We start from the raw sequence: 25,683 nt of genomic DNA on the forward strand, positions 1-25,683 counted from the left end.
TTAGTTTTTTCAATTAAACAATAAAATAACAATATTATGAATGAAACTTCAAAATAATTATCATATACTATATATGTTAAACGGAAAAAATAGAAACATTAAAAAGATTTGTTTTCTTCATTGATTTGCTTGAATGCATAACTCTTTCATATAAAATGACTCAATCTATCAAACAATAGTGAAATTTAAATTAATTTGAATCTTTAGCTACTAGTATTCTCATTCCAACTGCAACCATTCCCAAAGAGATATAACTAATTTTTTTTACTTGTAGATAAGCATATCTAATCGCACACCACACGTACTATAGTACTATACTAATTAATATTTCGAGGCTCCTAATTATACATTAAACTAAGTACATACTAATTTAAGAATAAAATAAATATAAAAACAGGACCCTATACGTGGCTAGCTTGAAATAGTAATAGTGGGGACCAAATTCAACGTCAAAAATTATAATTAAATTATGTAAAGAACCACTAGATTTGGACACGCGTATGCATGGTGCCACTGAGATCATAACGTAGCAATCAATTGCTAATTATTACAATCTTTTATAATCAATTATTGTGTAAAACGCGCGCATCCTTTGTCACAAATAGCAAGATTTAAGATTGAAGTCAAACATTTTTGTACTTGGCCAAAACTGTTCAGTTTTTGACCAATCACTCCAGCTCACTTCCGCTGGTCTTGGATCTATATTGTAATTAAGTAAATTATCCCTTAATCATTAAAATATTATAACTAAATAAATTTATCTGAATAAAAATGTTTAGAAAATTTCAGAGTAAATCATATTCCCTCCTAAATATAGTAATAGATTCCAAGCTCATAATGCAAAATAAAATAAAATTAGAACTAATTAAACAAGCAAATCCTTAATGACATAAATAATTAGATTCGGAATTGGATTTAGGAACTTAATTTTTGCTTAATGTCAGCAAACGTGCAATCAGGAGCGCAAAGTAATCTATCATTTAATTAATACTAATATTCATGCAAATTCTAAGTGCTACGTTAACACTAATTAATGAATGCATAATTATGAATAATTAGTCATGCAATCTTGATAATCTGCGATCTCTCTAGGGTTAAGTCACTATTATTGTTACCCAAATTCGTTGTATGATTTCTCTACGAACAATTCTCTAGTGCATATTTGGTTGCTACATTCGCATGTATATAGTTTTTCTCCGATTCAGGTTTTTCCACGTTAAATTTTGGTGTCGTTTTTTGTCTTTCTATTGATTTAGTAGTGTGTTTCATTTATAACAAATGTAATAAGTGATGACTAGTTCATTTATGAAGTTTGTTTAATCTCCAAAAATGAGTTGCTTACGCTCCAAAGTTGACCATATTATTTGGGTATTTAATTATCTGTTAAAGTGACTGTTGCCACTTCAACTCATAGCTGTTCGTTTCCTTCAACAAACCCTTGATTGATTGGAAAAAGTGAGATATTCGTCAATTTTTATTAGATAATTTAGATCTGGTTTTGGATATGGGATCACAGGAATTTGTGGCTAGTGTGCCAGGTTTACTATTCTCAGCAATTTCATGCATAATTTAATCCTTGCGTTCTCATCAATGGTTCCCCCAAAATGAGAAAATCATATTTTATGGAAGTTGTTAATTTTAAATTATAAGATGCAATTCAATGTTTGCAGCCATGCAATGCAAGTGCAGTCATTGGGTGAATTTTATAATGTGGAGTGGAACACCTGGCTTCACAAATTCGAGAGCCTTCTAGGCCAAACTAAAATAGTATAGTCTTCCAAAATAGTACTTTAATATGGGAATTTGGGGATTATTTTGAGATTATCGTAAATTAATCTCGCCAAATGTGCCTTCTTATGTATGAATAATGAAGCATAGTCATTGGTGACTTCGACTTATATTTATATTTTATTCGTGTCAGCACATTATTGGCTCTAAGGCATCAACAAATGTGGGGATCACACAATTTTTTTTGATATAGTTGTCTTAGGAAACTAATTCTGATCAAAAGTTAGTTGAAAGGACAATGAATATTGTTGCTATTGATATATATTGATTAAGATTGAGGTTTTTTTAACTAAAGAAACAGAACATGCAACAGTAAAACATAAAGAGTTGAAAGTGTATTTGTCCAGAATATAAGAGAGATTATATTTCAATTAATAAAGTAGACGAGAGAGATTAAACAAGTGAACCATAATGAAATATGGTGTAAATAATAACCAGTTATATTGGATGAATAAATGTTCACAAGGTTACAAAAGAATTCACAGTTTATAATTCCATAGTTTTTTTTATTGCTAGTAACCGAATCAAGTCACAATATTACACAATTTTAAAGAATAGAGATCTGCAGATGCAGATCAAGAATTGAGTATGTCTGTAACCATGGTGGATTAGCAAATTAAATCAAGTGATCATCAGCTGGCCGATATAATATCCAGTATCTGGTCATGTAATCCGTCGTTCGTCACCAAAATACCACCAGAAGGGAATAAAACTCTTCGTTCTTTTTCATCAGCAGCAAAGTCAAGTTCACTGCCCTTCCAGTCAGTTACCTGCACGCCGAAATACCTATGTCAGAACTCATTTAAACATTTCCAGCACAAGTAAGCAGATATAAATGTGCATACGAAATTGAGATCTGCTGAATTTACTAAGAGTTGAATCATTTATCCAGCAAAATTATAGTACGAAAAAGATAAAAATACTAATCAGGTAAAAAAGTATACTAATTTAACCACAAGATTCGACAAAATATTGTGCAGAACTAGAGGGTGCGTACCTTTCCCCCTGCTTCATGAATGCATATGACTCCCACAGCATGATCCCAGACCTGTATATTGATGCAATAACATGAACTCAAGTCCGTTCAGCTACTTAGCCACATAAAGAGACTAAGGAATAACCTTTATAGTTCTTTTTCTCCTTGCACGCGCTATGAAAGTCGATGCCCTTCCAGATGCCACCATCAGATACTTACAGAGACTGTACAGAAGGCATATCCGAACACACCAAAAACCGATGTCAAGACATATAATCATAGGAAGAACATGTAGTGGATATATGTATTTCGTGTACTAGATAAACAAAAAAAAGGATATCCAACATGTGGCACTACAAATCTTTCTTTCTGCTACGTACATGAATTGTTAAACAAGCTCAGATCATAAAGCTCACAATGGCATGAAGATACTAACTGCATTTTGAGTGAGTTACAGGTACTTTTAAAAGTGATACATGTTGAAATATTACAAATGTTTGCATATACCTCATAAAAATTGAGATGGTACAAGAATGTATAAGTGATTAATTCAAAATATATGCTACCATAAATCCATTTATTAATTAACTGCGACACTCAGCTCTAAATCCTATACATGTTCACTATTGAGTCAGTAATGAGAAGAAACCTGTCTCCCATAAAAAGAGAAACAAACACCAAGTGAAACATATAGATGTATTCTTATAATAGAGAATGAACGATATTTGAGAGCTTAAAGTGTGAACCTTCCACAGCAAGCAGGAAGAAGAAGAATCTGTTTCTCTCCAACATTGTTAGCACAAGTCGTTGCACTATACTGAGTAGATAACGGTAATGACTCCCATGTTTGACTCTCTGGAATACAATATCGCGCTTCACCGGCCTCGTGAAGCCCATCAACCACACACCTAATCCAGTTACGAGCCATTTTGATATTGCTATTCGGCGAATCCCATAGTCTTGTTCTCCATGTTCCACAACCGACATGAGATAGCATAATAATTCCTGATCTGGAAACATTTTCCTCAGCTCCATCAGTGTTCAATACATCAGAATCGCTATCCTTCCAGTTTGGGCATCCCATAACACCTAAAACAATCTCCCCTTCAACTACTAAAGCCAAACCTACCTGAAAATTTTACAATGTGTAAATAAAAACAGAGACTAATGAATAAGTGTTTCACTAAGTCCAAAAAGCATTATCAGTTCAAACCGTGCCATATCCGGAAGATGGTTGTTTGTGCCAGCTAATGGATTGATAGAGAACATTTCAGAACAGCAACCACATAAACCGACTTATAAATCGGAGGAAAAAAATGCATTTGGTTCACTAGAAGTCTAGAGAATGCACGGCGATTATCTCGAGAATGAAAACCAGCTTTCACACAGTGTTGATTTTGCAATGCAAACAAAACTGAGTGCATTGTGATTCACCCACTAGCATAACTAAACAACTTGTGGCAACAAAGATGCTATGTCACAAAGAAAATGCATCCCAAAGGTAAATGAGAGATGAGAAACTTATAGAGAAAACATACCACATAGAGAGCCTCACTACCTTTGACAAATCCTCTTGTCCCGTCAATAGGATCCAATATCTGTAAATATACATGATATCAGTAACATAAATGAGGTTAGAAGCATTTAACCAAATACACAGTTTGTTTTCAGCATTCACCCGAACATTTCCAATAAAAATGCGTATAATAAATGCTTATAATGTGGAGCATCTCGTAGACTTTACAAATTCTAGCAAAACCTTAAACCAAGGTGTAATCTTAGTGGAAATAGGGGAGCAGTTAGACTTGAAAACACTTCCTTATCAGAATTCTCATAAACCTTTTACCCAATAAGTAGTTGGCTCAGGTCCAAACAAATAAGCATCTTTTCCCCCTCTATCAATTGCCTTCAGAATGTCTTCTTCACTCAATTCTTTATCACTGATAGATGACTTGTCTGTAACCTCAGCAAAAACTGCACCGGCTAGATTATTTTCACGCACGAACCCTGAGTCCTCCTCGGCTACCAGTGGAATTGAAGGAAATAATTTGCTCATCTCTGCGGCATAACATAAGATACGAAACAAAAACATTAAAAAAACACTGCATAGCGAGTGGATAACATATCTTCATTAGCTAAAACTCTGAGCATCAACTATACCGAGGCTAATAAGAGCTTGAACTCCAAAATCAGCAACAGTAACCGGTGTCTGATCGATTTTCTCAATGATATTTTCATCACTAGAAAACAATGACTTTTGCACCTGTTTTCCGATCAAAATGAATTCCAATAACAACAAGCATGAACAGAATTAATCAAGCAAGCAAACAAAAATAGAAATTACGTCAACACAGAGATGGCAGGCGCGCTCGACCACATCAACAGCTGCTTGGAGATGCTTATGGTACTTTGCCTCCTTCTCTACGAAAGGAAGGCTCAACTGCGATCTGAATTGGAATAATCAACAGAAGAATCGAAAATCAAAACCCTAGAACAGGTGCCAGAACGAGCGGCGATAGAATAGGGAGCGAATGACCTTACGGAGAGGGCACATTGACGGATAGATGCGCGGGACGAGCGGCTGGATGGAGGCGGCGGGAATCGAGAGGCCGCGGAGTGGATGAAAACGTCCATGGCGGGAGCGGGAACACGACGACGTTTACGAGCCATTGAAACTTTTCTCTGTTATGGGTTCGTTATTTGGGCCATTCTACAAAGGAAAAAAGGCCCAATTTGTTTTTTTTTTGCAAGTTTTGGAAGCCCAGTAATTGTTTGGGCCTTTGATGTTTTTCAAATGGATTAACTGGTTTTGGATAAATAATTAGGGTGAAGATCTAGTTAGTCGATTATCCGTTAACCGCTAATTAACCGGTTAAGTTCAATTCTTGCTCGTTCAAAATCGTAATTGTTACAAGGTCATTAGATAATATAAGGGCGAATTGTCAAATAAATCACGAAAGATGGTCAAATTCTAGTTCATCTCACACTTTTCTGAATTTAGAAAATGAGTCATGAAGTTTGAGATTTCGCAGTTATCTCATCGTATCGGTTTCTAATGAATTACGCATTGAAGTGACAATCAGTTTAAAGCATGTGAACAAAACGACGCTGGGAAAAACGACAACATCTATTTAAGTTCGAAATTACATTTTGTCCATGTCTTTTGAAACGGTTGCTACATCAATGCGTAATTCAGAAAATGGAAGGATGAGAACATTTAAAAAATCTCAATCTTTGTGATTTATTTTATAGATTTTGAAAATTGTGGGACGGATTAGAATTTGATCATCCTTCGAGATCTATTTCACAATTTGACCATAATATAATACAATTACAATCATGATTTTGGACGAGCAAGGATGGACCTTAGGCTTGTTATTTTGATTTCATTTTAACATAGTAGCTTATTTTGTAGTTCTTGTATGCTCCCAACAAATCTCATCATTAATTAATGTTTATTATAGTAGCTTATTTTGTAGTTCTTGTATGCTCCCAACAAATCTCATCATTAATTAATGTAAACAAAATTGTTCTACTTAGTTTGGGCATGCTCCCATGGAGTATCTTTCAATTCAATCATCCAAGAATTTATGTAGACGTAAAAGCGAAACCCTAAAAGACAAAACAACCCAACTCACTACACAAGAATATCCATCGAATTAGAATATAATTTGAAGGAAACAAACAAGACGCCTAGAATGCCTATCTTTGCTACAACAAAATAATTGTATTTTCATAATTGTCTCTTATACATTATGTTCTTGCAAAACGGCTTTGTAAATATCTAGCTAGAAGGATCTCTTCTATAAATAGGAAAAACCTACTCATAAAATCAATATACAGTCACAAGAATTGGAAAAATTAATCACGCAAGGAAAATGGCAAAGGAAATCAACAAAGTTTCAACCTTCCTCAATCTTGCTTTCATGCTCTCAATCATTCTCATCATCACTGTATCAGAAAGCAGATCATTTTTTGGAGGTAGGGTTTGAATCAAGATCCCATTTACCTGTCATTTAATTTTAGGGGCAGTTCGATTGTCATGTTTACTTGTGATTAAAGGTCATGTCTAATCTTATCTCTTGTTCGGTTGCAGTTTTCCTCAATAATTCAGCATGTGACATTGTGTCTTGACCTATTTCACAATGTCAAAATTACATTGTATCTCATAATTAATCATCCCACGTCCACACTAGGACTAAGTTAATCACAAAAAAAAAACTCTATTTTGACTTATCCCTTATTGTATCTTACTACTATTATCTAGTCTAACGAACCGAATGTCACCTTGATTGTTTAATCTGTTTTTAACTAGTGCAGTTACTAAGGGTAGTCCAACGTTAAGCTGCGATAGTGTGGTTGGAGTGGTGAGTGGAGATACTTGTTTTGATATTGCAAAGGATCAGAATTTGAGCACCACAGCCTTTGATGCCATAAACCCTAATCTCAACTGCTCGGATCTCTTCATTGGGCAGTGGCTCTGCGTCTCTGGCTCCGTCATTTAGTCTCCACCACTTTCATGTAATATCAATGTTTAATAAGAGTATAATTGTTGATGGATTAAAATTAATTAAGCTCATGCTTAGTTTCTTTTACTTCATTTCTTGAATGACTGGCCAGAGGCTAGACTTTTGTTACTGAATTTGCTCTAGTGGTTCTGTGTATTTTTGTTATAAATGGCGCACATGTACAATCAATAAAGGAGGCAATACGGTACTACTCCCTCTGTTCCATAAATATATACATGATCTAATGCGCTCGAGGGCCTACATAACATAGTAACTCCAATAATCCGGCTCCTAATCATAAGGATCGCAAATTGACAATTTATTTATTTATTCAATTTTGTGAGTCGAATTTGTCAATAATGATTACTCCCTCTGTCCCTGAAAAGTATGAATTATTTCCTTTTTAGTCCATCCTTGAAAAATATGAACTTTCTAATTTTGAAAACTCATTTCTCTCTAATGAGGTGTGACTCATTCTCCACTAATAATAATTTAAAAACTTTTGTTTTTCTATCTCTCTCTTACTTTTCCAATTATGCATTAAAACCCGTGCTGAACCAAAACTTCATACTCTTTGGGAACGGATGGAGTACAATATAAGAACTTGTCAGGCTCTGGCATGTAACAACCTAGAGTAACATGCATCTTTCACGGACGCATGATGAACGTGTGCAGAGCATGAATCTGGACATGATCGATTTAGCTGGAATGTTTCACGTCGTTGGTCATTCGAGGGATATACCTGGACGAAGAACTTGTATGCACGTAACGTAAGATTCTAAACAAGTACACGTGTCAGGACACGTCACAAGGCACACTGCCCAGACGAGGCGAGGCGGGAAGGAGCAGGAGCGGTGGTGAATTAAGATTTTTTTGATAAATTCATTAATACTTATAATTATGTTATGAAAAATAAATACTATAGTATTTACATAATTTTATAAAGGTGTTACTACAATATAAGAGAGGGTATTTCTTATAATTAGATGTTACACCTAATATATCCATGCATTTGCTGACAACTCAAGGGTTCATCATTGCAAAAATAAGTGGGTTAAAAGAAGTGGTGGTGTAGACTGAAATTGAATTAGTTTTGTGGTAGAATGGAAATGAATGTGTAATATATTAATTATTTCCATACCAGCAAATTGGGCTTTTCGTCATATAGAAAGCCACGCACCTAATCCCCGTTTCTAATAATACCTACCCCATTATAAACTTTTGGGCTCGCCCACCTATTGATTTTTTATTTAATTTTATTGGTAAAGACTATACTCCTTCCGTCCCCCATTAGGAGTAACACTTTGATCGGACACGAGTTTTAAGAAATGTAAAGAAAAGTTGATAGAAAAAGTTAGTGGAATCTGAGACCCACTTTTTTATATTAATTTTATAATAAAATGTGAGTGAAATGAGTTAGTGGAATGTGGGACCTACTTACCATTTATGGTAAAAATGAAGTGCTACTCTTAATTGGGGACGAACCAAAATGGAAATTAGTAACTCTTATTCGGGGACGGAGGGAGTAGTATTTTTTTTAACTACAAATTATACTCCTAATTTTATCAAAAAGCTTTTTAACTATATGAAATATGTATTTAAATCTCAAAGTATCATCTTTGCATAAAAGATATTCTGTGTCTATTTTCTGGCCATTTAGGTCTGCAAATTAGAAAAAAATTAAAGATCTATTGCAAATTTGCAATGTAATTGTTTTGGACATTATTTAAAATTAAATTACAGATCCATATATCGGTGTACATTAATTGACGTTTTTCTTGCTTGTCAATTGTCATTCCCCACTCTGCTGCTAAATGAAAATAAAATAAAATGTTTATCGTAATTAATAAAAAAATGCAATGGGAAAATTAAGGATATCGTAAAATTAATTTTAAATTTGACGAACAACTTATCAATTAACAACTCCTTTATCCAATGTATTGTTATCCATTATTAATCCTCTTTAAGAACAAATCGTATACATTTTTTATTTGACGTTTAATATTTAATGATGAATAAAATGTCAACTAATATTTATTAGCATACACTGGATGCGATTTTTCGTATTTTAATGTGGCTTAATCTTTGGCCAATATACAAAAGGTTGGAAGAATGTGGGGTGCTTCATCTTCCAAAAAGAAAAGATTTAGGTCATTAATTTCACCAATCAATTTTGTGAAAAGCAAAGGAACAAATCATGATCATTGCCAATTAATTCAGGACTACAACTTATCAAATTCTTACCAAGTAATTAAAATGTTTCCTAAATGAACATGCGATCAATTTATTAGCAGTAGATAATGGATCGGTATATCATGCGATTCTTACTTCAGCCATTTTCCCGTGACCTTAACTTCTGATTTCTTGCTACTCAAAACCAAACAATTCTTGGTTTTCAGCATAATTTTAATTAGTGTAGATAAATTAACATAATTAATGTAAATTATTGGGACAATTTTATCATTTTTCACCATTTCTGCAAAATTAAGGAATTTCTGCATTGTTAATTTGTGATTGAAATTTCATTTTATTTGATCACCTCCCACGTTAATTTAGGAAGATATACACATTATCATTCCTCTATCTTCAGTATAAAAATTACTCATTAATTGCGAGAAATAAAATTTAAAATATCCACCAAGTAATTTGTTTTTGGAAAGAAGAGAGCTAGAATAACTAATTTTTTTTAATATAATCTGATTCTTATAATTAATTGTTATTACATAGTACGTATTTCTCTATGTAATTTTAATTTTTAAAAGGAATATTCTTAACCTCTTCTTATACTTTTCATATATTGAAATAAATGATTCCATTATTATAGCATTGGTGATTTATACTTATATTTATACCCCATGGTGATTTGATTTATATTAGAAACTTTAATGAAAAAAGGAAATACGACAAGGAAAAATTACATAAAAGATCTAGAAATTAAATTATTAAATGAAAATTAATTTAAAATGCATATAGAATATTATGTTATTAAATTATTTACAACTAGAGTTCGTAATTCCATTCCATGGTTAGTTGAGGATTCAAATTCGAACACACGTCAACATATTGACTTTATGCAAGTGGATAATATAACAACAGGAGATGTAAAGAGAATTCTTCCCTCCAATAAAGCTCAATAAAAACACAATCGTAAATCAAATTACAATGGGACCATACAATATTCCTCGTACAATAACTAAATATTATACACCATTTCTCAAGATTAAAAAATAAGTGAAATTTAACAATAGAATCTCACACCAATTGAGTTTGAAAAACATCAAATATATTTTGGTTCACATCCAAATAATCCGAGTCACTCTCTTTGTTGATCGATTTCATTATCATCCTCCATGAATCTCGACCAGAACTTGTGGTTCTTCCACACCATCGCCATCTCCTCGATCGGAACATTCCTTGTCTCAGGCAGTAAAAAGTATACGAAGAAGGTCATCACCAGCACGAAGAATCCAAAAAACAAGAACAACCCGAACTTCATGTGGCATAGCATAGACAAAAACACCTGAGCCACAATAAAAGTGAAGATCATGTTGACCCCAACGGTCAAACTCTGGGCCGCTGACCGGATCTCGAGCGGGAAAATCTCACTAGGCACCAACCACCCCAGCGGTCCCCACGACCACGCGAACCCAGCCACATAGACGCAAATAAACATCACCACCACGCCCGCGTACCACTTGGGCAGCTGCCCCGGGTTTCCATCCACCCCAAATTTCATCCCAATGAGGATGGCTACAGCAACCTGCCCAATGTTACAAACATCATGCCATCAGCGTTCAGCAACGCTGTACTTAAATAAAAAATAAAAAAACACGCTGCGTTTTTTTATTTTTTATTTTTTATTTAAAATTATAAAATAAGTGTTTTTTTACCTGACATATAAGCATTTGGATTCCACCCTGGAGGAAAAGGAAGCGTCGCCCCCAACGATCAACAGTGACGATTGAAACCAACGTCGCGACAACGTTGACAGCGCCCGTGACAATAGCCGACATCAAAGAGGCAGAGGCGCCGAACCCGATGGTCTTAAACAACACGGGAGCGTAAAACATGATGACGTTGATCCCGGTAAACTGCTGGAAGAACGGGATCATGACGGCCATGGTGAGGTGGGGCCGGTACTTCCTCTGGAGGAGGTTCCTCCAGGGGTCCTCCACCTTCTTGGAGGCGACACTCGCCGCCACCAGGTCGTCGAACTCCTCGTCCACGTCAGAGACACCGCGTATTTTTCTCAACTCGGCGCGGGCTTTTTCTTGACTCCCGCGCTCAATGAGGGAGTTGGGCGTCTCTGGGAGGACGAGTGATCCGACCGTGATGATGAGAGCCGGGACCATCGCGCCGCCCAAGCTAAGCCGCCAGCCCCACCCTCCCTTGATCTTCGCAAACCCGTAGTTGAGCACGTTTGCGGCGAGGATGCCCGTCGTGATCGACAGCTGGAAGCCGATGTTCAATGCGCCTCTGTATTTGTACGGAGCCATCTCTGAAAGGTAGAGTGGTACCGACTGCAGATTTATATAATAGTTTCAGTTTAATTATCAATTTTGACTAAATCATTGAATCTTATGTTATTATGCAATAGTCTCTATCGTCACAAAAAAATTTATATACAAATCATTATAATAAAATTCCAAACACAAAAACTTTTAATATATAGTCTTTATCAAAAAATTTCTGCGTCAGCCACTGTCTATACCTGATTGGCAAAGCCGATTCCAGCTCCAAGAAGAAGGCGGCCGAGAATGAGCATCCAGACAGAGTAAGCAAAGCCGTTGATCAGAGCGCCCGTGCAGAAAAGCACGCCACCGAAAAGCATTGAGAGCTTCCTCCCGAGTTTTCGGGTGACCGTCGCAGCCACAATGGAAGAAGCCAGCGCCGCCAAGTACAGCGACGACGTGAACAGAGTCAGCGGCACGCTGTCGAATTTGCAGTACTGATTCGTCGACTTGTCCGCTTTCTCTTTCCGGTACACGGATGGGAAGAACTTCTCCAAGAAAGAATCCATAGATGTCACACCACCTACAACTCATCAAACACAAACCATTAACCACACATTCAAAAAAAATTAAAAAAAAAAAAAAAAAAAAAAAGAAATAAAAATTACCGGAAATTCCAATATCGTAACCAAAAATAAGGCCACCCATGGCCGCGACAACACACGTGACAATCACGTGTGCCGTCAATTTTCCGGGATATTCCTTCCCCTTGCGAGGGGTGGAGCCAATACCACCACCAGCCATTTTTTCCTTAGTGAATTTTAAGAAGGAGAAGGAATGATATACAGAGAAGGATGAGAGGAATGAATTGAGTGAGGGCTATAAATAGATGAATCAAGAATTAATTTGAAAAATATCTCTAGCTGGCAAAACAGATGTACTAAGTACTAAAATTGTTATTGGATAAAATGGATTATACTTTCTCAGATAAGGTGACGCGGAATGACCAAAAAATACTAATTTAGTGTGAAAATCATTAATCAAAACTGTCTTAAAATGGGGGTGTAAAATTGAATTTAATTTGCGGATAATATATGGGATATTATTACCAAACGATTATTTTGCTAATGAAATTAATGCAATTATTATATGGATATGATATTCCTATTTACAGTTGGTTATTGACTAATTTAGACTTGAGAGTCAACGAGTACATTTGTCATTGATCTTTTTAGTCTTTATTCAAATATTTTTTTGCTGATTTTTGGTTTAATGGATTAAATAATATTAAGTTAAATTAATACTCCATACAAGAATTAATACCGGTTGCTTATCATGAGTTTTAGTTTTCTATTGTCAAAATTAATTTAATTTTGGAGTAAACTAATTTTGAATGAGATTATAGAAAGTAAATTAGGATTTCTTGCTATTAATAATCGTTGGGATTAAATTGCCTATTTAACTAATGGATAATGCAGTATATCCGATTACAATTATTCAAGATTTTCTAGAAAGATATATTTTCCCTTTTTGGGGATCGAATCGAATCAATCCGAGTCGAAGTTTGTTTTATTTTAAATAAAATGAAGTTTGTTGAATAATTTGTCACATATTTACATGGGAAATTGTAAGATAGTGATTCACGAATGATACAAATGTGTAAGTAATTGTGGTTTAGTATTGGTTTCTTATGACGTTGACCGATGTGTTAAATGTAAGATTATCCTAAATGACGTGTTATCTACTAGGATAATTTAATGCATTTATCACTCTTGTAAATTCTCATCACTTTATTTAACTATATTGATGGTGGTATGTGTTGGTTGATCGATTGTTTGAGAGGCATTCTTCAAATTAAAGGCATTTGAGGTGTACGTATATTAATTTAAATGGTTTATCTTAATCAAAGTAACTTGATTACTAATTTATGGGTTTATAGTGCAATGTATTTTGAAATATGTCCTCATTTTTTGTTTTTGCATCAAATGTATTTGACTTTTAACATTATTCGTAAAATGTTCCTGTCTACAAAATTTGGTGATGAAAAAATGATTCTTTTTGTTGTGGACGGAGGGATTTTTCTCACCTCAACACACATAAAAACTAACATTGTTTTTGTATTTCATAAAGTATATCAATATTTGAGAAATAAAATGAAAGTTCTAGGCAAAAAAATCCTATCAGTTCAGAGGAAACTTTTTTGTATATAAATATATTTTATGGAATATAGTGAAAATTGAGAAAAATTTAAAAACATTGTAAACATTTTTCCAGAACGCTATAATCTGAAAATCAAAATATATTAAATATTATTAACCCCAGTTGTTAAAATAAATAATGAGACACTTTAGTAATATATACAACTAAGAAATTGTGGGTTCATGAATTTTACTACGTTTTTCTTTTATGCATATTACAGCTGTGGTGACTTCACAATTTCTAATATGGTGCATCCTCATCTAAACAATTGTTTTTGAGAAAATTGGACCGTTGCAATTAAATTTGATGCACTTAAAAAGGTGAAAAAGTCAATTTGAGTTGCGATTCTACCACACCCATTTATTTCCTCTACTTTCAATTAAGTATATCATATAATATGTTATTAAAATAATTTAGTAACTAGTTCTTAATTAATGTGCGAGAAAAAAAAATTAAAAAAAGAAATGTCACATATCTTTTGTGGAAAAAAAATAAAAAAGAAAGTGTGATAATTATTATGGACGAAGAGAGTACTAATTAATTAATTAATACATAGTATTAGTGGGAGATGATCAATTGCTAACTAATTATCAATCTAAAATCAAGACCAATTCTTAATTATTAGATTATGAGATCTAGTGGTGGATATAATGCCAAGTAGATTATATTTTAAATTTAAATTATTATTAATTAAAACTAAAGGGTATTAATGTCAATTCACTCTTACTAAAATTATCCTAAAACTTTAAATTTACGTAACTCTCTCGATTTAAATTATTTTTTCGCAAAAAATATATTAAATTAAAGGTAATTTTATAAGGATTCTAACGAAATTTCAATTGCATATGTTCCGACGACGTTCGAATGATAAAATTTGATATTTTTTATTTCAGTTTTCGTAAATGTTGATAACATATTTTTATCAACAAATACATCAAAAAATTTCTATATAATGCATATAAAATCTCAATAAAACCATGTAAAAATCTCAATAAATATGTGTTGATATTTTCATGTACTTATATTGAGATATTCATGTCATTGTGTTGATATTTGTTATATACTATGTTGATATAAATAAAAAACACGAAAAATATGATATGATAACAAAATGACGATCTTACCCTTTTATTGATATTTTGTTTACTATTTATTGAGATTCGTAAGATTTAATCTCATCCACTCATTTTAAAATCTAAGAATGTAGATTTGGTCTCAATTTTGAATTAGGGTGCTATAAGTATCAGAAGATGACCTAGTACAGTGGTATTAGTACTCCATATACGGAGTATATATATAATTAGTAAGTTTACATTTTAAACTTGATTAGTCTTTAGATTCAATTGAGTAATCCGGGGATCTCAACTAGTTTTAGAGTTAATTGAATAATTGTAGATTTTAATTGGTCTTCAATTTGATTGGATTTCAATTGATATTGAATTTAATGAGCAAATTTTGATGGATCGTATTTTTAAATTTATATAAATAATGATTTAAACATAATAGTAATGTTTTAAACAACAATACGCTTATACGCGTGGTGGCATAACATTACAATATGTTTACTAATTAATATGCACACCATATTCGTAGTATACAACAAATCAATAGTTAGAATATTGATCTACGGAGCTATACCATACTGTATATTTGAACATTAGTTGTAGTTTATTAAATTGTGACAGAATACTAATGTTTCATAATTTTATATAGTTTTCAACGAGGTGTGATATAATAAAATAATAATATAATTAATATTATTACTATTGTCATTTAATAGACTATATTATGGTGTCATAATTTTAATTATAAATTATTATTGATTGTTATCATAGTGTGCTATATAACTATAGAGAATGAAAAACATATAAATTAATAAAAGCTTGATCTTTATTTAAATTTTAAAAAAATTAATCCCTCCGTCCATAAAAAATAGTTTCATTTTGTTATTTTGGGATGTCTACAAGTATCCAAATTGAAATTTTTTTCACATACTTCATTCATTTTTTCTTATATTTCTTTCTTACTTTTTCTCCCCTTTCTCACTTAGAGAGTTCTCATGCTATCACGAGTATAGTTGTTGGTTTATATGCAAGGCGAACTTAATAACAAGGGTAGATTAATTAAACGTGGCATAGCAAAATGGGCTATGCATGTTTTGCAATGAGGGGATTAAGATCTCTCTTTATATTCATTTGTATAGACAAAATTATGCATGCGAAACAAAATTAAAAATATTAATTGGAGCATGACATCCAAAATTCCAAATTGGGGCTGGATTTGGACCCAATCGAATTTCAGCATAGGCCATATATTGAATCTCGTGATTCTTCGAAAGCGATTTGTTGAGATTCTGGAAATCAAAGTGACGAACTAGATGATAATAAAATACTGAAAATACTTATGAATCATATGGAAAAATGAAAACGTGTTGCTCAACTTTGAACATGGCTAAAACAAATGATATGAATTCATTATAGGAATTGTTGTAATTCCTCACTCATCATTACCAATCGCAAAACTTTGAGCAAGGTTGCATATATACTTGCATGCATACACAAATTGATAGGATTTTTCCACATTTGTATATTCTCAAGTTGTTGATTCTTAGTTGCATACTTGCATCTTTAAAGAGGTTGCTTTTGTGATATTTAAAAACTCAACTCTTTCACCGATAGGGATTGCTGAAAAGGAATAATCAAAATTCCTTTGATTCTAGCGACGTGAATATACTAGGAAAAAAAATGATAAAAATTGAATTTTGGATTTATGGAATTAACTAATGTACTCTTCTATTTTTATTATTAATTGTGAGTCATGTGACCTATGGACTATAGTGAGTAAAATATGAATTATGACTAATAATCTCAACATTAACAGTGGACGGCCCACATTTATAGGTCGTTTCGTGGGGCAAAAAATAGTAATCCTTCTGTCCAAAAAAAATAGATCACTTTGTGTATAGTATGAGTTTTAATGTAGAATTGATAAAATAAGAAAGGGGGGAGAAAAAGTAGGTAAAGTAAGAGAGATAGGGAGAAAAAGTGAGTAAAATATGAGAGATAAACATTCCATTTTAAGAAAGTGATCTATTTTTTGTGGATGTCCCAAAATGGCAAAAGTGATCTATTGTTTGTGGACGGAGGGTATGAGTTAATAACTTATTATTCATATATAGTTGGGATGATTATATTCTTATATACTACTATTACTACTACTAGTATTATTTTTAAATTATTGGCGCTAAACCCCAAAAAAATATTTTCTCCATCCACAAAAATTAGTACTCCATCATTTTGTCATTTTAGAATGCTCGTAAAAAAAATCTTGTTTCAAAAATGAAAACTTTGACTCATATTTTACCCATTTTCTCTTATTATCTTTCTTATTTTTTTTCTTCTTTCTTTCTCACTTTTCTCCCTCATACTTTATCTACTTTTTCCTGACTATTTTTTTTTTCCGACTGAGGGAGTAGTATATGAATCCACCCCATATGAGTTCGTGGAATTGAAACAATAAAAATACATGTATAAAAATAACTGTATTCTAATAAATTATAGCCACAAAAATCATTTAATAATCTTTTCAGATCGTAAAGTAGAGCAAAAAATTGCGAAAAAACTAAAATATAAATAAAGGGTACATATTCTTCTAACTGTCAATAACAGTATTCACAATCAGAATTGAAAGATGGAGTTTGGAGAAGACAATGAGAGGATTGAAAAGGGAGGGCGATCCAACTACTGCATCTTCTCTCTGTTCATTGCTTGTAGTGAGAGAAAACGAGGAGATGACTTCGTATCTTCGGCAGAAGTTTCAGTCTCTCACAGTCTCGTCGAGGTCGGAAGATGCAAAAGACGGTGAGCTCACCTCCGAGAGCAGAGAAGAAACGGAGCGGACTCGAATTCAAACCATGAAAGCTCTCGTCGTCAAACTAGATCCCTCAGCTGAGGTTAATTCAATCAATTTTTCCCCTATTTATTCTAATTTGATCTGTTTTGTGGTAAATCAAATTAATTTTGAATGTTAGGGTTCATGGCCTGTGATAATTTCATGAAACAAATGAGTTTATTTGGGTATTTGAATCCTATAATCTGGTAAACCAGTGAAACCAATATCATTGTCTCTGTTTAACAATTGGATGTTAAAAGACTCAAAGTGATCAGTAAATGTAAGGATTTGATTGCAATCAATGAAGATCAGAACTCGCTTTGCCTCGATGAACTTCAAGAGCTGTAGATTAGTGCAACAAATGTCCAATACAGCAATGAGTTAGATATACGAAGCCTTTTGTAAGTGCATTAGTGCTTCATACTTGGCTAGTTTAGACTTCTTTGTTTTCTGTTGAGATATCCTTAAAATGGAAGTATGTAAGCTAAATGTTGACTGATATTGAATCCAGGCTCATTGAGTTGAATGTGTGTGTATCCTAAGCTTTTTTTTTTTTTGCTGAATTTGAGCTCTGATTAGGCCATGATGATGGTTAAAATTTCAATTGAAGTAGTGTTCATGAGATCAAGTAGCCCTTTCGACTCTATTGTCCCCCCAATTAACTCTAGTTGGGATTATGTTTTGGGGGTTTTGAAGGATGTGGATGACTTGATGATCCGTAGATTTCTTCGAGCTCGTGATCTTGATGTTGACAAGGCATCAGCTATGTTTATCAAGTATTTGAAATGGAGGAGAGAAGCTATTCCAAATGGTTTCATATCTCCATCGGAAATTTCGAATGATCTGGCTCAGAATAAGTTGTTTATGCAAGGATATGATAGGGCTGGACGCCCGATTGTCGTCATTTTTCCTGCCAGGCATAAGCCTGCATCCACTACTGTCGAAGAGTTTAAGCGTAAGCAATCACACCAGTAATCGGAAATACTTCTCTTAGTTGGCTTTCTGAATATAGTTTTCTTCCTTTTTACTAAAATGGTCTCTTCCTTTTTCTGAAAATGGTCTCTTTCCATTCCAACATGGAGAATGGCTTTGTAAAAATCATGTAATGGTCTTTATCAAAATGCCTCCAACTCCAACTTCTAGTTTGAAGTTGATATACGATCCTACCAGCGAGAAAGATGTTTTAAAAAAAAAAATTGGAAACCATAAAGTTGGATCAGTTCTTCCACCTCAAGTTTGGATTTTGGTGGATCATTTTGCTATATGTGTATGTACTTCCTGGATTGCCTTATGTGTCATGTTCAGCATAAGAACATAGTCTCGCGTTAACCATTGTTTCCTTATTTCTGGCAGGATTTAATATTTATGGTCTTGAGAAAATTTGTGCCAGGTAATTGTTTGTCTTAAGATCACCTATGTCTCTGGCCTCATCCTATTTCTAAAAGGAGTATATTCATGTTTGGTTCTGTTACTTCAGAATGCCTAGCGGACACGAGAAGTTCACTTCTATTGCTGATCTACAGGGATGGGGTTATGTTAACAGTGACATAAGAGGATATCTTGCTGCTTTATCTATACTTCAAGTATGATTCTTTTTTGTTAAAAACTGGCAGTGATGCCAGCATATGGTGGTCGAGAATGAATGCATATGCTCTTCATGAGCTTGATTTTGTGACAGGATTGCTACCCTGAGAGGCTGGGCAAGCTGTTGATCATCAATTCGCCCTACATATTTGTGGCTGTTTGGAAGATAGTTTACCCATTTATCGACAAAAACACGAAGAAAAAGGTCTCGTTGCAAATTCTACTTGCATTTCACTTCCAAAGACACATTAACTTATAGCATCTCTTTTCAGATTGTTTTCGTGGAGGGCAACAAACTTCGATCTACCCTACTCGAAGATATCGATGAGAGCCAGCTTCCTGAGTGTGTCGGAGGGCCACTGAAGTTGGTACCCATTCAAGAGTGCTGAGTAATGAAATATTGTGTATTGACCACCCAAAATTAAACACAAAAGTTTTTTCTTTGGTAATTAATAAAAAATAAATATATAAAACTATTCATTAGTATATCATAAACATTTAAATGCTCACAAAGGTATGAAAGATAATTCATTTTTATACATAAGATTAAAAAATTGCCCCTGGATAAAAAATGACCATGACTTAAAAGTACTTCCACCTGTTACAACTGACGGCCAATGATGCCGCCGGTTGTGACAGGTGGCAGCGGGAAGGCTTTCTCCAAGAAGAATAGATTGAGCTTAAAAATAGCGTTTACCATTCACAAAGGGCTAAATGCCTAAATCATAATTTTTCTATCCGGCAGTAAAAGTCTCATTTTAAGTTGTTTCATTAGTCAATAGAATTTTCAATTTACTTTTGTTAAAAATAATAAGATTATACATAATATTAACTTATTTCACTCATATATCATTATAAAACTAATATATAAACTAAAATTTAGATTTCATCAATTTTTTCTGCTCATATGTCTTGGTATTTCTTAAACATGTCGGAAAAAACAAGACTAGTGTGTACGACTACCTCCTAGAAGCATGGAATTTCAGCAAAATGTAGAAGTATATGACAATAAGAATACATGTAAAAAAAATCGTATATTCATTACCTAATTTATTTATTACCACAAAAATCATTTTCCTATCCTTCCAGATCATAAAAGTCGTTAGCTTGGGTATCTGTTAAATACCGGTCACTGTCTTTATTGCCTATAGCTATTACTCCATTTCTAAAGCGTCAGTTTCATCTTTTGTTCAAACAGAGAAGAGAATAATGCAAAATATATTCAAATTCCCGAAAATACCAGAGAATTGAGACGGGACGTCGATCCAACTGTACAACCTCTATCAACTACCTCCTTTTTCCCTATTTATTAAACGTTTAATTATCTCAACAACTTTTTATTTTATGCAGATCGTGGAGTTTCTATTTATATCTTCGCCTCCATCTTCTCTCTCTTGATTAGTGAGAGAAGAGGGGGAAGATGACTTCCTATCTCCGGCAGAAGTTTCAGTCCCTCACCGTCTCGTCGGAAGATGCGAAAGACGCTGAGCTCACCTCTGAGAAGAGAGAAGAAATGGAGCAAAATAAAATTCAAGCTATGAAAGCTCTCGTCATCAAACAAGATCCCTCTGCTAAGGTCACTTCTCCTCCTATTAATTCTCATTATTCAATTAGTTTTGTAGGAAAAAAAATGAGCAGTAGAAATTTGTGAATTTGGAATTTCTCAATTAACATTAGCTGAGGTTGTGTGTTTGGGGGGGTTTTGAAGGATGTGGATGACTTGATGATCCGTAGATTTCTTCGAGCTCGTGATCTGGATGTCGATAAGGCGTCGGCAATGTTTCTCAAGTATTTGAAATGGAGGAGGGAAGCTATTCCGAATGGATTTATATCTCCATCGGAGATTCCTAATGATCTGGCTCAGAATAAGCTGTTTATGCAAGGATATGATAAGGCTGGACGGCCAATTGTCGTTGTTTTTGCTGCTCGGCATAAGCCTGCTTCCACTACCGTGGAAGAGTTTAAGCGTAAGCAATTGTCTTAGTTGAATCTAGTTTTCTTACTTTTTTACTACTATGTTGCATAGCAATTGTGTCTGTGATACTTTTAATTGTAAAACGTACTTCTCGAATGTAGGGTCGTACATTAGCTTCAAACGAGTAGCCATTGTCGTTCCACATCAACTCTCCGGCTCTCGAGCTAGAGGCTTTTCAATAAAAGTCCCTTCAAATTTTTGTGGAGATTTAAAATTTTGCAAAGGTGTTTGTGAGGGACTTTGTTCCTTCTACTCTGTCTTTCCTCGTGGAGAGATGCACTTACCGTGTCAAAACCATGACACGGTCTCCAACTCCAAGGATGGGAGAGGCTCGAGAGAGGATGTGGGACGACAATGGCTGCTAGTTTGGAGTTGATGTACGATCCTACCATCGAGAATAATGTTTAATGAGCAAATTTTGGTGGATCATTATGCTTTATGTATATATACTTTTGGATTGCTTTGCTTTAACTATTGTTTCCTTATTTCTGGCAGGATTTGTTATTTACACTCTTGAGAAAATTTGTGCCAGGTAATCTTGTTGGTTTTATAAGTTCATGGTTATTTCCAAAAATAGTACTTCTATATTCATGTAAGTCTGTTACATTCTGCTATATCAGAATGCCAAGTGGACATGAGAAGTTCACTTCCATTGCTGATCTACAAGGATGGGGTTATGTTAACAGTGACATAAGAGGCTATCTTGCTGCTTTATCTATTCTGCAAGTATGAATTCTCTCTTTTCACCATATGCAAGTAGAAAAGGAATGCCTACGATCTTTACGAGCTCGAATTTGTGGCAGGATTGCTACCCTGAGAGGCTGGGCAAGTTGTTGATCATCAATGTGCCCTACATATTTATGACTGCTTGGAAGATGGTTTACCCTTTTATTGACAAGAACACAAAGAAAAAGGTTTATTTGCAAACACCACCTACATTCCTCTTCCAAAGACAGATTAACTTACTCATACTTTTTTCCAGATTGTTTTCGTTGAGGACAAAAAACTACGAGCTACCCTACTTGAAGATATCGATGAGAGCCAGCTTCCCGATTGTGTAGGAGGGCCTCTGAAGTTGGTACCCATTCAAGATTGCTGATACGGATCGATTCGAGAGGCTGTTCATTTTAAGATTTATTCCTTTGTTACAATGGTTGTAATTTTATAGTATCAATTACCACACATTGCCTCCCATATTCTACAGCTGCACTTTCATACACAATTTCTCATGTTGAGGAAAATTTTACTGCAAAAAATCATCAAGAATCAACAAAGAGTTTCTAAAGATCATAATATCAGAAACCAACTGTTTACAGGTAGAATAAAGAGAAAGTTGCCAGCATTATTTAAAAAACATGAGCCCCTGTTCCAAGTCAAATGAAGCATGACTGGGCATCCTTAAAGACGAAATTACAACTTACAAACAAGCATAAAAAGATTATAAAATCTTCCGGGTTCTGGCTCTTGGTGCAGGAAATGAAAAAAAAGAACAAAGTTACTTCTCATCCGATCATCAACTTGTTCTCCTCCAGGAAGGAATATGTGGGAACCTCTAGGTTGTATGGTGCAGGTCCTTTACGGATCCTACCAGATATGTCATAGTGAGAGCCATGACACGGGCAGAACCAACCTCCATAGTCACCGGCATTTGGCAAAGGAATGCAACCCAGATGGGTGCACACCCCAATAACAATAAGCCATTCAGGATTCTTAACCCTAACAGCATCCTCCTGTGGATCACGAAGGGAGGCGAGGTCAACACTGTTGGCCAAATTGATATCATCTTCAGTACGGCGCCTTATGAAAACTGGCTTTCCTCTCCACTTCACAGTAACAGTTGTCCCGGGTTCAATGCTGGATAGATCAACTTCCAGGGAAGCAAGAGCAAGGACATCTTTACTGGCAGACATGCTCAGAACAAATTTGAGTACCAGGAGACGGGCCAGTGATGCATACACAAACCTCCCTCCAGTTAGAACAAAATACGCAAATGCACGTTTGCTAGGATCACCAGGTGGGTATCTCTCATGGTTGTGCTCATCATAGACAATCTTTGAGCTAGGGTTTTTAATCGCTGCCACTGTAGGCAGTTCAGACATCAAACCAATATCCTGTCCTGGAGCAATGGCATTAGAAGAAAAGCCTGCAAAAGTTTACAAAAAAGGTTGATATATTGTTAGCATATGTCCCAGACCAAAATCAATTTAAGAAGACTTGCTAAAAGAAAGTTAAGAAACCATGGGGAAACAACTCTCAACACACTATGATGAGATAAGGAAACCATCTACATGTGCACTTAATATGTTATATAACTATATATAAATGATTGACTGACCAATGAAGCATATTCACAGTTTACCAGCCAACGGAACCAAAACAGAGTCATATTGACAAGACAGTGCAGCTAGTGCATTTATTTGTGCACTCCATACTAAGCTACCCATGGACTAAGAATTACTTGAAAATAAAGTAAACTGGGATATTAAATATCTAATCAAAAGAGGAGATATGCAAATAACATGAAGACAAATTTGGCTAATAGACAAATTTGTAGAAGTGAAAATAATGAAGTGAATGAAGAGCTCAGCTTCTCTCAAGCTAAATCAGAATACATGACAAGCCCAAAGACATAGCAAAATTTCAGTACAGTAAAATGCATGTTGATAAATGTTCAAAAGTGTCATCTGTGCACAGAACGCCGAACAGAATAACAATGAAAAAAATTACAAAAACTTATCATTACAATTGAAACCTTAGATTTAAGTCATTGTGGAGTTCCATAACGCTAAAGCAATAGCCTACACGTTAATATCTTCAGTGGATGTTAACATGTAGCTGACTGGGTCTTTATTCATACTCTAAACCACTAACCAGGGCAGTAAAAGGGAAGGACAGCAAGAAAAAGACCCAATAAACAACTCCTAAAAGACCACACGACAGCTGATTGCATATATCAATCTTCGGAATCTCAAAGGAAAGAGTATAAAATCTGAAAACTTAATACCATACACCAAGGAGGTAAAAGCCACAAAACTGCATCCAAGCTGCTATGATATATTTCTCACACAAATATTAACCTTCTTAAGTTAAACTAGCTAAATAAGTACTCTCCATGCATGCAAGTATGCAACTCGTGCTTCGCAATGGCGCAGAATCACATGTCTTTGAAAAGAAATTCTTGAAAGTTGGCTAATTCTAACACTCATTGTGTCACAAAGACCCTATAAAGCTTGATCATTCTGATAAAAATGAATCGCACTAATTTGAAATGGACGGGGCATTCACTAAAACGTGTCTCAAGCGAAATATGAACCCTAAACTAATCTAGTGCAACAAATAGAGAATACCAGCTAAGTAGACACGGTCCCAATCTAAAATTGAATGTCTTGAAATACATCAAAAATAGGGAGCAGTTCAATCAATAATACAACTAAAAAAAGGTATCATAACAGGGCCGTTTCAGAATCATATTAATCCAGAAGTTTCAATTATCTAATCTTGCTAAAAATTTAATCTCTAAAAGACGAAAAGCTAAAAAGGGGGCGAAAAATAAAATATTTATAAAGTGCAAAACAATTCTAAATTGAGAAATTCCGGAACCTCGGATAAGACTGGGAAATGAGTTGAAGCAATCGGCGGGTGAAGAAACGGAGGCGGTGCGGCCATTGGAGGATGAATCAGAGAGCGGGAAGGGATTCCTGGAGGCGAGCGCGGCGGACGAAGGCTGAGCAGACAGCCATGAGAGAGAAGACAGCCTCCTCCCTGCTACTCTCAGCATCTCCGATTAATCGAGAAAATCTTCAACTTCTTTGGAAATTAGCGATTCGAAATTGTGATGGATTTGGGAGCTTGCACCTAGGGTTGGTTGAGGAGTATCTCAATTAAGAGAGGGATAAATTTGAGAGTCGGTCGATGAAACACAGACTAAATAAGATTAAAGTGCTGAAACAAATGTAGCCGTCTTAGCTCAGCTGGTAGAGCGCATGGCTTTTAACCATGTGGTCGTGGGTTCGATTCCCACAGACGGCGTTTATTACTATTTTATTTTTTCTCTCTCCCCTCACTCAAGGCCCAATATTTTATGTTTTGTCTACTCCTCAGCTCGAAGCCCATTGGGCCAGGTAGGATTATGAGATTATCTTACTTAGTAGAATGTTGTCTTTAGTTATAAAACATGATACTACTTATTTTGCTGGTTAATATTTGGTCGTGGCTTTTGTTCTTTTAAATATTTTTAATTCCGTAACAGAATGAAGCAGCTAATATCAACATTTTAGTACACCATCTTTTTGTCAATGTAAGAATATAGAA

The 25,683-nt window shown here is 34.6% G+C and overlaps 5 protein-coding genes and 1 non-coding gene across 7 annotated transcripts; 3 read left to right on the forward strand and 3 right to left on the reverse strand.

Annotated features, from left to right (window-relative positions):
- Positions 1-2,205: 2,205 nt before the first annotated feature.
- On the reverse strand, positions 2,206-5,435 carry LOC125220917 (Inositol monophosphatase family protein). The gene is made up of 9 exons (XM_048123051.2): positions 5,301-5,435; positions 5,109-5,211; positions 4,925-5,027; positions 4,611-4,822; positions 4,303-4,362; positions 3,511-3,893; positions 2,910-2,988; positions 2,786-2,836; positions 2,206-2,558 (listed from the first exon to the last, which is right to left on the reverse strand). The coding sequence occupies exons 1-9, from the start codon at positions 5,432-5,434 to the stop codon at positions 2,421-2,423; spliced, it is 1,263 nt and encodes a 420-aa protein (XP_047979008.1). The 5' UTR covers position 5,435; the 3' UTR covers positions 2,206-2,420.
- A 4,939-nt stretch (positions 5,436-10,374) lies between these two features.
- Positions 10,375-12,577, reverse strand: LOC125220909 (sugar carrier protein C-like). Its single transcript, XM_048123044.2, has 4 exons — positions 12,392-12,577; positions 11,984-12,306; positions 11,163-11,792; positions 10,375-11,032 (listed from the first exon to the last, which is right to left on the reverse strand). The coding sequence occupies exons 1-4, from the start codon at positions 12,525-12,527 to the stop codon at positions 10,586-10,588; spliced, it is 1,536 nt and encodes a 511-aa protein (XP_047979001.1). The 5' UTR covers positions 12,528-12,577; the 3' UTR covers positions 10,375-10,585.
- A 4,999-nt stretch (positions 12,578-17,576) lies between these two features.
- On the forward strand, positions 17,577-19,873 carry LOC125212670 (uncharacterized). Its single transcript, XM_048112902.2, has 6 exons — positions 17,577-17,874; positions 18,510-18,768; positions 19,167-19,203; positions 19,291-19,396; positions 19,492-19,602; positions 19,670-19,873. Exons 1-6 carry the CDS (start codon positions 17,632-17,634, stop codon positions 19,784-19,786), a joined length of 873 nt encoding a protein of 290 aa, XP_047968859.1. The 5' UTR covers positions 17,577-17,631; the 3' UTR covers positions 19,787-19,873.
- A 614-nt stretch (positions 19,874-20,487) lies between these two features.
- On the forward strand, positions 20,488-22,594 carry LOC125212690 (uncharacterized). 2 transcript variants are annotated; one of them, XM_048112924.1, is made up of 7 exons: positions 20,512-20,668; positions 20,748-20,973; positions 21,106-21,364; positions 21,868-21,904; positions 21,993-22,098; positions 22,176-22,286; positions 22,355-22,594. In XM_048112924.1, the coding sequence occupies exons 2-7, from the start codon at positions 20,818-20,820 to the stop codon at positions 22,469-22,471; spliced, it is 786 nt and encodes a 261-aa protein (XP_047968881.1). In that variant the 5' UTR covers positions 20,512-20,668; positions 20,748-20,817; the 3' UTR covers positions 22,472-22,594. The 2 variants fall into 2 exon arrangements, with proteins under 2 accessions (XP_088919965.1, XP_047968881.1); XM_089063839.1 differs by lacking the exons at positions 22,176-22,286; positions 22,355-22,594 and adding an exon at positions 21,474-21,749 and having other exon boundaries at positions 20,488-20,668; positions 21,993-22,085.
- A 44-nt stretch (positions 22,595-22,638) lies between these two features.
- LOC125212679 (cytochrome b-c1 complex subunit Rieske-4, mitochondrial-like) lies at positions 22,639-25,243 on the reverse strand. Its single transcript, XM_048112913.2, has 2 exons — positions 24,973-25,243; positions 22,639-23,515 (listed from the first exon to the last, which is right to left on the reverse strand). Exons 1-2 carry the CDS (start codon positions 25,148-25,150, stop codon positions 22,875-22,877), a joined length of 819 nt encoding a protein of 272 aa, XP_047968870.2. The 5' UTR covers positions 25,151-25,243; the 3' UTR covers positions 22,639-22,874.
- Positions 25,244-25,328: 85 nt separating this feature from the next.
- On the forward strand, positions 25,329-25,401 carry TRNAK-UUU (transfer RNA lysine (anticodon UUU)). Its single transcript has one exon. It is a non-coding gene; the product is annotated as a tRNA-Lys (tRNA).
- Positions 25,402-25,683: the final 282 nt, after the last annotated feature.

Source organism: Salvia hispanica, chromosome 2, assembly GCF_029641045.1.
Source record: "Salvia hispanica isolate PSC_SH4W2 chromosome 2, Shi_PSC_v1, whole genome shotgun sequence".
Lineage (NCBI taxonomy): Eukaryota > Viridiplantae > Streptophyta > Magnoliopsida > Lamiales > Lamiaceae > Salvia > Salvia hispanica.

Coding starts and splice junctions, on each gene's coding strand:
- LOC125220917 (XM_048123051.2), bottom strand. CDS start 5,434: ATGGCTCGTAAACGTCGTCGTGTTCCCGCTCCCGCCATGGACGTTTTC. Junction 3,894..4,302: donor GTAGTGAGGCTCTCTATGTG/GTATGTTTTCTC, acceptor TAAAATTTTCAG/GTAGGTTTGGCTTTAGTAGT. Junction 2,559..2,785: donor TTCATGAAGCAGGGGGAAAG/GTACGCACCCTC, acceptor TTCGGCGTGCAG/GTAACTGACTGGAAGGGCAG.
- LOC125220909 (XM_048123044.2), bottom strand. CDS start 12,527: ATGGCTGGTGGTGGTATTGGCTCCACCCCTCGCAAGGGGAAGGAATAT. Junction 11,793..11,983: donor GAATCGGCTTTGCCAATCAG/GTATAGACAGTG, acceptor ATAAATCTGCAG/TCGGTACCACTCTACCTTTC. Junction 11,033..11,162: donor TCCAAATGCTTATATGTCAG/GTAAAAAAACAC, acceptor AACATTGGGCAG/GTTGCTGTAGCCATCCTCAT.
- LOC125212670 (XM_048112902.2), top strand. CDS start 17,632: ATGAGAGGATTGAAAAGGGAGGGCGATCCAACTACTGCATCTTCTCTC. Junction 17,875..18,509: donor AACTAGATCCCTCAGCTGAG/GTTAATTCAATC, acceptor GGGGTTTTGAAG/GATGTGGATGACTTGATGAT. Junction 18,769..19,166: donor TACTGTCGAAGAGTTTAAGC/GTAAGCAATCAC, acceptor TATTTCTGGCAG/GATTTAATATTTATGGTCTT.
- LOC125212690 (XM_048112924.1), top strand. CDS start 20,818: ATGACTTCCTATCTCCGGCAGAAGTTTCAGTCCCTCACCGTCTCGTCG. Junction 21,905..21,992: donor CTTGAGAAAATTTGTGCCAG/GTAATCTTGTTG, acceptor CTGCTATATCAG/AATGCCAAGTGGACATGAGA. Junction 22,287..22,354: donor ACAAGAACACAAAGAAAAAG/GTTTATTTGCAA, acceptor ACTTTTTTCCAG/ATTGTTTTCGTTGAGGACAA.
- LOC125212679 (XM_048112913.2), bottom strand. CDS start 25,150: ATGCTGAGAGTAGCAGGGAGGAGGCTGTCTTCTCTCTCATGGCTGTCT. Junction 23,516..24,972: donor ATTTCCCAGTCTTATCCGAG/GTTCCGGAATTT, acceptor AAACTTTTGCAG/GCTTTTCTTCTAATGCCATT.